The following is an 11,496-nucleotide window of genomic DNA, read 5'->3' on the forward strand; positions in this document are numbered from 1 at the left end:
ATTTTAGTATGACCACTCATGATGTAAACAGTAAACTAAGCTTGTGTAACCACCTTATTAACCATGCCTTATAATGAAATAAAAATAAAAAGTGTGCCTTTAGAACAAACAAATACAACAGGGAATAACAGGGGCCTCTCCTAAAGGAGGCAACAACAAGTAGACCTAGTCTAAACCCTGTGCAGCTAACCAAGCACATCTCCCCTCCCTCCCAAGTACCGGTTCCGATTTGACTAAACTCTGATCCTCTTGAGGAGCAGCAAGCAAGCAACCAGTAGTTGTTATAACACTAAAAAGAAAAGAAAAGAAAAGAAAAAGGTCGGAGCTCGTTCCGACTACATGCATATTTATATTACGAATGGTAAATACAATGTTCATTTGTGACCTTGTATCAGTCTTTGATTATTAGCCCGAGAGGACAGATAATGTCTCTATACTCCAATTTCCAAGCTCGTCATCAATCAGTCCATTTTAAAGCTTACCAGAACAGATCAATGTCGATTTCTTTCAGTCAAAGTCATCTGAAAGCCCTTCTTGGCGCGTTTCAGCTGGCGACTCTTTCTACACGTCTGGATTGGTATTCACCTTCTTCATCTTTAGGATGAATTCTTCAGCCTGGGATGGGGAAGTGAAGAAGTGCCATCTTTTGTCGTGTAGAATTCGCAGTTTTGCCGGGAACATAAATCCATATTCCTTGCGCATTTGGCGCAGACTTTGTTTCACACCATCAAAAAGTTTCCGTTGTTTCTGGACTTCAGTGGAAAAATCAGGAAAAAACATGACACGGCTATCCTCAACTGTGATGTCTCCTTTCAGACGTGCTGCTTTCATTACTCGATCTCTGTCTCGATATGTGAGGAATTTCACCAGAAGAATCCGTGGTCGGGTTTTATCCGACCCATCCTGCTCCCGGGTCTGTTGCGGCGTTTCCCCCAGTCTGTAGGCTTGCTCTATATTCAATGGCTGTCCCGTTTCAATGTCAACACCCTGGGAAGCCATGTCATTAGGAATGTACGGGCATCTCCACTCTCCGATCCTTCGGGTAGTCCAACCAACCTCAGATTGGTGCGGCGTTGTCTGTTTTCCAGCTCTTCCATCTGTGAGATGAGCTTCTGGACTGTTTTCTGCGTAGCATTAGCTTGGGTTGCTAGCGAAGCGATCTGGTCCTCCGCTGTGCTAATGCGGGTTTCTGCCTCTGTGAGCCTTTCAGAAAATGCCCCGATAGCTTCTTTTATCTCTCGGTTGGAAGAAACCACTTCATGTAGTTGTCCAGAAAAGTCATTTCTCATGGATTGTATGGCTGCTAAGATCTGGTTCTCATCCTGGCTATAGTCCACCTGGGCTAGCATCGTGCTATCGCTAGGTGTCTGTTCGTCCGTGATGTCCTCGTGTAGAGTTCCAATTTCTGTCTTTTTATCGTCTTTCTGTCTTCTCCCTCGATTTTTCGACATTATCCGAAATAAAGCCTATATTGGCAAATGTTTTCGGTCACAAGTAGCTCGATTTGGATACTAAATATGGTAGAAATATATTAATTTCGTCGGAGCCTCGTCCCGCCCGAACTCTCAGCTGCGTGTCATAACCGGACCCCTTAAATACATTTTAGTTTTTCAACTTATCTTATCAACAATTGTGTACAGTTCAACCCATTCAGGTAATCTTAAATGAAATGTTCACAATGAAATGCAGTCAGTGTTTTAGCAGATGCAGCAGATGTGATTCATGTGAGAAAAAATGCAATGCTCCTTATAAAACATGTACAACATATATATTGCTAAGATATTCCTTGATTAGCTCCTGCCATCTGTTTTTTATTTATAGACTCAGGCTCTACATCTGTTTAAAAGAGCTTAATGGAATAATATGGTTAATTCTAGATCATCGAGGGTGACAATGGTGGTGATTGTGGAAAAACGTACTGCCTCAAGGAACTTCTTTGACATTTTTCTGTCAGCTGACAACATTTTCCAAGAAGTGCAGCAGTCCAACATCTAGGGAAAATGTCTGGTTCACCTTTTATAGGCTAAGTTTCCAAATGCTGGCAGTCTAATTTTGGACTTCATACTGTGTTAACAGTATAATGAATATCATGGCCTAACGTTCATAATGCTTTGTCTTTTTTATTATTCCTTTGGTTTAAAATGTATCTGATGCGTGTACCAGTGTGTACCTGGTGGGGCAGATGGTCAGTTTGTTGTGGCTCCTGCAACTGCATCCTGGCCTTGGTTTGGGTTCATCCCATCTGTCCTCCCCTTTCCTGTATATCTTTGGCTTTACTATAATACAAATATTAAAAGTTGTTGTTTTTTATTAGTCATGGATTTTGCCAGTGCTGCTGATGAAGAATAATTTAAGAATATTGAAGTACGATCCTAAATGTACCTTCTTTACTCAACAACAGGTCAAATTACACTTACATGTCTTTTTTTAAATTAAAAATCTTTTAAAATGATAAATCAACTAATAAATGATAATTTAATAGTATTTATCAAGGTACCAAGCATTACAAAGTTAATAGAATAAGCTCCTCCTTTTACAACTGCAACATTAAAGGAGCTAATCAAGGAATATCTTAGCAATATATCACAGGAGTGCCTCACTTATTATAATTCAAAGACAATTTCTGAATTATTCTTCCACCACTGAGTATTTTGTTTACAGTGTTGTACTAGTATCGTTTTAAAGTAAATGATCAGAATAATTCTGCAACCAATAACTGTCATTGCCCCCCTGTGTTGTTGTGGTAGGGTCCGCACGATGACCACATACACGAGTCTGACCAATCAGGAGACGAGGGGGGCGTTCCCATCGGCTTCATTCTCCACTGCTGTGCTGGACCACAACAAACAGCGACGACAACGAATGTTAAGCAAGTAAAACAAATAACAGGTAAGACGTTAGCTAACTGGAAAACAATATGTAGTTTACTGACTGCACAACATATAACAACCAGGGTAACGATATATATAAGGATTCTTCTGTTGCGAAGCCATTAATTCGAACGATGTGTTCATTAAATATCAGAATTACGCGACGAAATTAAGAACAATATTGATGATGCTGTTGAAATCAAAATGTAGAGACCAAATATCGCCTTTTGGAGGAAGAATAGATAGGTTTTAGCAGTGTTCATGCGGCCGGTACGTTGTGTTCTTGCTGAGTCTCTGCAGCCCAGCGGCCTGTGTTCACAGACTCATAACAGACATCCTGTACTGAGTGACAGCGTGTTGTGTGTCTGTCGGAGGCATCTCTTATTATCATCTGCACGGTGTGTCTCGTACTTAATGTATCAGAAGCTATTTTTTGGTGGAAGAAATATTCAGATCCTTGTAAACGCACTAATATACTGTGAAAATAATCCACTACCAGTAAAAGCCCTGCATTTAGCCTTGTGGAGTTAGGCCCTGCTATGTGTTATCAGCCTAATCTACTAAGTATATTAAGTAGAAGCACTCATTGTGATGTAAGAATTTGTCATGGTGCATTTTACAATCACCGGCTTGTTGTACATCACCCCTCCCAAATAATGTTGCGTTAATATTACTGCTGTGTTTAAGTTGGATGTGGAAGTACCGGATCTTGTTTTAAAGTTAAAAAATATTACCAAAGTGCAGAAATACTCTGTTACATGTTAAAGGCTTACATTCAAAATGTTAATTAAAGTACCAAAATATGGTCATATAAGTCCTTAACGCATATGTATGTGTGTGAAAAAAAAACAACTAACAATGCTATGAAAACGTTTTGAAAGGACACAAAAAACTAAAATTACAGTATATTGTTTTGCCTCCTAGCCTATATCGCAATAAGCTAAAACTTAAAGCATTACCATTTTGATGCCAAGTTCTTGCCAATACAGAACCCTATAAAAGTCTGTATACAGAGGATTCAACACATGTACATTAAGTAAAGGTAACATATGTGTCTCAATTGAGCATCACAGAATTATTTCAGTTGTATTACGTCATTTTACAGGAGCCTTTTTTCTTGGAAAACGTGGCCTGGAATTCGTCCAGGTCCCATTTCACATTCAGACCGCTGTGTGGCATGTGGTTAGTCAGCATTTCCTGCTGTACCTACATGGCGGTTCCTCTCGGCTCATGCTATCTTTTGTGTTGTGTACAGACGGCTGCAAATATGGGCAAGTTCCATTCTCACATGGCTAACCCAAAAGACGAAAGTCAGGACGCGCTGACAGCTTCTGACGGGGATGAGGATGGAAAGAATGGAGACGTTTCTCAGTTCCCCTACGTGGAGTTCACTGGACGGGACAGCGTGACATGTCCGACATGTCAGGGCACCGGCCGTATACCACGAGGTAAATCTTTATAGATATACTAACTCAACTCAAACTAGCTAAAGCTAAAAAGGCAGCATCACTTCATGTTCTGAACAATTAATTGAGGAAATTAATTCATCACTGCATTAAAAAATACTGCATTCAGCTGTCTGTATTGGTGGGTTAAGATTACATTTTAAGTGGAAAAAGTCAGCTGCAAGATATATCTGTGATTCTTCCTAGTAGTGTTCAAAGTGCAAATCTTACAAAAAAGTGCCTTTTTTCAAACAGCCGAATGATATAGCTTTCCTTTGATTTCCTTTCTTTGCATTTTAAAACAGGTCAAGAGAATCAGCTTGTGGCTCTGATTCCATACAGCGACCAAAGGCTCAGGCCGAGCAGGACGTAAGTCTGCACTCTGCGCTCTTCTTAAATATTAACGGTGTTGGCTGTATGCGTGATGAAACTCAAAAGAACACACAGTAGCATGTTACACATTGAAGTCCTCAGCTGGATTCAGGGTTTCACTTCTCTTTTCCTTCTCATGCAGAAAGCAGTATGTCACGATATCAGTGGTCCTCTGCCTGCTGCTGTCTGGCCTCGCTGTTTTCTTCCTATTTCCTCGCTCTATTGATGTCTCCTATGTGGGAGTGAAGTCCGCCTACGTCTCCTATGACCTGGACAAACGCATCGTTTATCTCAACATCACAGTAAGATTGTGTCAGCATATTCACCTTAATAGAAACATTCTAGGATGGTTCAATACGTTGGCTTGTGTTTAGGTTAACATTATATAGATTAGATTAGATGTACTTTATTAATCCAAATTGGAAAATGTGTTTTGTTACAGCACCATGTAAACAACACATTGCAAATGAGTTCAAAATACGCCAAATGTATGTATAGTACCTTCATTAAAAATATGTAAGTAGGAGAAGAGCATGCTTCGAGATTTAAACACAATTTTGTTATCCTATTTGTGCAGTGTTAGCACCATAAGGCTGCACAAGCCTTTTTTTGAACTCCTCTTTGCATGTTACTGGTTCAACAACCAAAAATAAACCGTTAAAGCTAGCAACAGGCCGGTGAGTAATGTGGAGTATTTCTCATCTCAAGAACCAGAGACTTCCCTCAGGGGTTGGTGGAGAAACAAATTCAATGGAGAGATTGCAATTTCAATTAAAATGTGGTAATATGTAAGTGTTATGTTTAATAGTAATTATTATAATGGCAGTGATTACAATCTCTACAAGTCAATGGTGTAGCTCTTTAAATCAACCACTATTCTGCCATTATCTCAAGCCTTTTATCTTCTTCCATCCAGAGCACCCTGAACATCACCAATAATAACTACTACACCATATCTGTGACCAACATCACAGCCCAAGTGCAGTTCTCCAAGACGGTGATAGGCAAGGCCAAGTTGAACAACAGCTCAATGATCATACCACTGGATGAGCGGCAGGTGGGTTGAAATACATTTGACTATTCACACACAGAAAGCAAAGCTAAGACAATCTATTTATTATTATTATCGATTTAAAAAGGTTGATTGACATTTGGATGTCCTTAAGTTATGACAGCTGCTTATACGACTGCTTATTGTTATGCCTAAAGTCACAATACCAAGAAATCTCATACAGTAGCACAACTAACATACATTTTGTTTCTGTAAAAATGCCTCACACCAATGTTTTCCTCATTGTTAAAGCATCATTGTCTTGTCTTGTGACATTACAAATAATGGTACACCTTCTTTCTACTAGACAATTGGCCAGTGAGACCGTCAAATCTATACAATTGAAACGTTGTTTTAATTGACATAAATGTGTATTACAGTAGGTTAATGTGTCATATTGATTTCAACTAAAAGGCTTTGATTGTTATTGCAGATTGACTACACAGTTCCCACCACCATTGCCGATGAGATGAGTTACATGTTGTAAGTATCTGTATAGAACATTACAGAAATGTACTGATTACACGTTGATCCTTTTTAAATCACAAACCAAATATTTTCTTACAGTGACTACTGCACCTTGCCAACCATCAAAGTTCACAACATTGTGGTCATGATGCAGTAAGTATGGTTAACATACAGTTATTGTATCACATGCCACATTCTGATGTTTTACTTTACATATAATCATACTGAACGTATTGTGTATTTTATCCTTTCAAACATCAACATCCATTTCAACAACTTTGCCTCCATACACTTACATAGACTCCCACACATACTGAAAAACTGCCCAGAAACAACAGCGTCCAACAGGAGATACATGGGCCTTTGGGTGCACTGCTCATTACACGCTAACACTGACTTTCAAACAGATTGCAAAGCAAACATTTGGCTGAGGCAGAAATAATCTTTATTAGTCCACCTAATCCTCTGTGGTCTAAGCCAAATAACAGCTTTCTAGCCAATTAACAGTAGACTGCATCCCAGTAAAAATGGTACCATAACACCAACTTTGCAATTCAGTGGTTTTATATCCAGACCATAAAGCCCTGAGGATCACGCTTCCCTTTAAGTCATTTAACAATGGAAGATGTGTTTATTCAAACAAAACACAAACTGCTTTTGTCTGATGCTTAACATTTTTGGGAGAATGAGTCTAACAACTGGCTTTAACAGAAAGCAACACAACTACAGTATAACATAAATATGGAAATGCAAGTCAATAATTATCTTTCTTTTGAATTACTCATAATTTCAGCACCGGTTACAGCAAGCCAATGCTAAGAAATGAAGCAGTCTAAGCTACATAGCTCAATAGTTAGCAAAGGAGACAAAATGAGTTCAAACTAGACTATTGCAGGCTTCAGAGGTCACATTCGTCCTGAGCGTGTCTCACCTTGTTATCTGATGTATCGTTGTTGACGCTGTAATTGTTTTTCAGGGTGACGGTGACGACTTCGTACTTCGGCCACACGGAGCAGGTCTCCCAGGAGATGTACCAGTACGTGGACTGTGGGGGGAACACCACGTCCCTGCATGGTCATGTTCAGGTCTACCAATAAAAAGAAACAGAAGGAGCCCAAGCATTAAAACACTGCTGTGGCTGAGGGTCTAACAGAAAAACAGGCTGACTTCCACGAGGCAAATCCTTGCACAATGACAATGAAATAATGCATAGGGACATAACTTTTGTTAAACTAGTCATTGGCTCATCCATTCTTACGATTCCCAAACACTTGCACGAGCTTCTTTGGGTTGAAACTTGTCAAACAGGCTGTTAAAAGTAGAGAAGACATATTTTGCATGACTTGCCTCAAGGTTTGTTGTCATTTTTCACCCATTTTTCACCCCATTTAACATTCACATAAATGGATAACATTCCCATCATGTTTTCACTGTGATTCCTGAACAATTACATTTCAGAAAGCATTAGTTTCAGATATGATGCACTTTAACTAGCGATGCACCAATCATTCGGCCGAAACCAAAGTCATATATTTTTTTGCCTTTGAAATTTACAAACATGCCGCATAATGGCTAGGTTATGGTCACACAAACACACACTCACATCATATCGTCATTATTTATGGTAATGACATAAAGTGTGTTATTATACAGATATGGTTGAACTGTAACTGGGCACAGTTTTGGAGGACATGTTAGTTAATGGTAAACATATGTATTGTAAACATTAAATCCAACTTTTATTATCAGGAAAGTTACAAAGCTGTTTGTGTAAATTATAGTTCTTGTTGATAGAAAGGAAATCTAAACCAATAGGTCAGACTTTAAAAAAGATTTCGACCAAAAATGTGCAGTTGGTGCATCTCTAACTTTAACCTGGTCCATATCTATAGATATGAATGAATGTAGAATGAGTATCACCTAGTATTCTATACCACTTTTAATGAAAAATACAACCAATGTTCAAGAGTGGGAAAAAAAAAATCTTGCTGCTTCTCTTTTTGCTGTCACTTTCTCTTCTTTTATTTTGCTTTATAGAAATATGATTCTTTATTTGTGTAGCACTAAATAGATGATGTTTTATATTGTATCAGTTGTTATTTTTGCTCAGAGCTCTTTAGCTTGGGTATAGGTACTGTAAGTATTTTCTTATGTTTCGCTAGCATTCACCCGAGTGATTTAAAAGCAAATGTGACTACTGTGAAGACTGCTACATATTGTTACAAGGTAACAAGATAACTGTAAAAGGGATTTATAAAAAAGCTAATTTATAGCTAACGTGAAGCATTAAAGTGGTCTATAAACATGCTGAACTGTGTAAATGTAAAATATGTCACATCTGTCTTGCTTCCCAACATGCTTTATCTGGATTCATTGCAATTTCTTCCCTTTCATTGTGGTTTTATGTTTGTGGGCTATGGTGTAATTTGCAATAATGTGTTTAATATTCTAACACACTTTAACTTGTATCATGAGTGGACTGGTTTTCATTACGTCACTGTTTAGACGCTTTTATCCAATGCGACTTAGATACTCAGTACTGTGGGCAATCCCCACAGGAGCAATTTGGGGTGAAGTGTCTTGCCCAGGGATACAACGACATGCTGACTGCAGTGTGGTTTGAACCTGTGCTCCCCTGATCCAAACACCAACGCACTACCCACTGCACCACACGCCCACGTTTTCTTTGGTTTCTTTTAGTCAAATGTTATCATTTTGTGTTAAAATTTTAAAAAAGCTCAAAATGTGAAGTATCTAAAGGTTTTTGATTATACAGTAATTAATTTGTGATCGGACAGATATGATAAAATGCCATAATGCAAGTTTTTCTAACTATTACTACAATTTCTAGATTCATAAGAAATCTGTAATCACCCATCCCTTCTTTATATTTGATGAGATAGTGTATATTTGAAAACCTCTACTAAGGGGTTTTGTGTTTTTCATGCATTAAAACAATAAAATCATGCCTCATTTTAAAAGCTCTTTCAATGTATTGGATGTTGTTATTCTCTGTACACACTGGGGGGTGCCATGTGGTCTCAGCTAATACAGTTTTACTCAACTAACTGGTAGCTATAACAAATAATCTAAATTGACTTTTTAGTCAAATGTTGTTTACAGTACAGTTTACTACAACTTTAAAGGGAGACAAATTGTGTTGATCCGGTAATATAATTGCATGTTTAATGTAGGGATGAAACTAGTATTTTTGTTTTTCATTACTTCCCTATTCATTTGGTGAATTGTTTAATCTTTGGACAATTCATCTATAATACAAAATCCACATACGTTCAGTGCATTAAAAAGGAGAGTAAATACCGAAAATCTTTACTTTTGAAAAGACAAAACCAGGGAATTGTGGGCATTGATTTCTCTTGAAAAGAACACCAGTTTTTGAAGTGTATCATTCATCAAAGTAATTGCAGATACAATATATGTCAATTGGCTAAACTATTTTAAAAGTAATTGTTTCAATGCTAGTTTATGAATAACCATTTTGCAGACTGAAAAATACAAGATACTGACAATATTGTTTGATTCAAGACTCTTACCAGTAACAGGGCTGAAATGGAAATGCCATACATGATATAAGAAAAATCTGTTTAAATCTTTTTTTGGGGGGGGATAAATATGATAACCAAATATACAAGTCTGATCACTATTCTGATGTTTTATGTTTGAAATCCTTACTGACTTACTATGGTTTGTTTTTTGTCTGACTTATTTGATCCCTTCACATGTCAAAAAGAATGCAGATTAGGACTTAAACATCGTAAAACAATTATATATTTTTTCTTTCTTTCACTACACCATTATGGCTGTGTTGTGACTCTGATATTCTCCATGCTGGAGCGAGAAGCACAAGATGTCCCCAGTGTATCACGGTATGTTCACATCTGTTTCGCTCATTTAAAACACCAGTTCACTTCCTCTCTGAGATCCAGCTCAGTGGTTTGGACCGGAGCTTCACTGGGATACACGTTGCCAAACACACACACACACACACACACACACACACACACACACACACACACACACACACACACACACACACACACACACACACACACACACACACACACACACACACACACACACACACACACACACACACACTTGTGAGAGATGTTTGCCCAGCATCTTGTTGTTTATTGAATACAAGTTAGCTTATATAACAATATCACATTTATTTGTTCTCTTTATTAGCAGAATAGGATATAGTCATTTAAATATTTTCATTATTTATATACATCTTCAAATACGCCAAGTTTTGCAATCAATTATATTCTGTTATTTTAGTCTTTTTGAGTACTAATAATAGGTTATCACTGTCAGGGAAAATGAACTAATCACAGGTAAACAGTTTAATAGTTAGATTAAATAAAGCTGAATTGATATGCCTGTGAACTCTGTGGAAATGTAACATGCCGCTTTAAAGTTATGGGCTGATCATCCTGACTGTTTTGCAAATTGTCAGGCAGCATACAGAACTTTGTATCAAATACCATTGTAGTTTATGGCATGCAAAGTGCTTCAGGCTCATAGTTTTCTTATAGGAACATTAAAGTTTTCACAGAGGAAAATTGAATAGTATGGAAAGCTAATTAACTGCTAGTTCTCATAACAGAGACCCAGCAAAGAGGACACCCACATCCGCTATTGATCTGGTTGTGTTATTGCCATTAAAGCAGACCTCCCCCTCGCCCTGTACTTTGTATAGACTCAGCACTTCCTCTCAGGTCAAACGAAATGGCTTTTCCACATGTCTTCTTGAAGTCACAGAGAATCTAGCTGGCTCCAAACTGAACCTCTTTTGCCTGTGCAAACCATAGACGGTGAAAACTGATCCTACAATATGATGGACAAGATATCACCCTACAAACAATGTACACATCAACAAGTTTACAAGAATGTTGCTCTTCTGTTACTTTGACAAAGTGTTTGTTACACAGCGTGCGCTTGTGAAGGTTTTTACATAAGATGAACAATTATAGCAGATTTTTTTCTCCGTCTTTGTTGAACTTTGTGTTAAGCTTTATGTTGTATCTTTGAGTAAATTGTTGTGTTTGTAAAAAAACTTCCTTTAGGCCTATTTCTTTGCTTGTGGTGGGAGAACAATCGCAAACAAAAAGGCTCAAATAGACTCAGAATTAAATACTACAATAGAAGTGAGTGTGATTTTCACTGAGATTATGTGGTGTAGAGTAGGAAATAGGCTTAGCATAAATGGAAATAATAAAGTCCATGGACCTTGAAATTGTACAAAATGTAATTGTATTAAAATATA

At 37.8% G+C, this 11,496-nt stretch overlaps 1 protein-coding gene across 1 annotated transcript; it reads left to right on the top strand.

The window, feature by feature from the left end:
• The first annotated feature begins 2,734 nt into the window (after nt 1–2,734).
• On the top strand, nt 2,735–9,191 carry tmem106ba (transmembrane protein 106Ba). Its single transcript, XM_079691844.1, has 8 exons — nt 2,735–2,889; nt 4,126–4,318; nt 4,621–4,684; nt 4,830–4,989; nt 5,604–5,744; nt 6,172–6,221; nt 6,306–6,359; nt 7,183–9,191. Exons 2-8 carry the CDS (start codon nt 4,138–4,140, stop codon nt 7,301–7,303), a joined length of 771 nt encoding a protein of 256 aa, XP_079547970.1. The 5' UTR covers nt 2,735–2,889; nt 4,126–4,137; the 3' UTR covers nt 7,304–9,191.
• Nucleotides 9,192–11,496: the final 2,305 nt, after the last annotated feature.

Source organism: Notothenia rossii, assembly GCF_949606895.1.
Source record: "Notothenia rossii genome assembly, chromosome: 7".
In the NCBI taxonomy this organism is placed as follows: Eukaryota; Metazoa; Chordata; class Actinopteri; order Perciformes; family Nototheniidae; genus Notothenia; species Notothenia rossii.

What these genes read in the sequence shown, in the direction of transcription:
- tmem106ba (XM_079691844.1), top strand. Translation starts at nt 4,138, where the DNA reads ATGGGCAAGTTCCATTCTCACATGGCTAACCCAAAAGACGAAAGTCAG. An exon ending in AGGCTCAGGCCGAGCAGGAC is followed by an intron (nt 4,685 to 4,829) that starts GTAAGTCTGCAC and finishes CTTCTCATGCAG; the next exon opens with AAAGCAGTATGTCACGATAT. An exon ending in TCGTTTATCTCAACATCACA is followed by an intron (nt 4,990 to 5,603) that starts GTAAGATTGTGT and finishes TCTTCCATCCAG; the next exon opens with AGCACCCTGAACATCACCAA.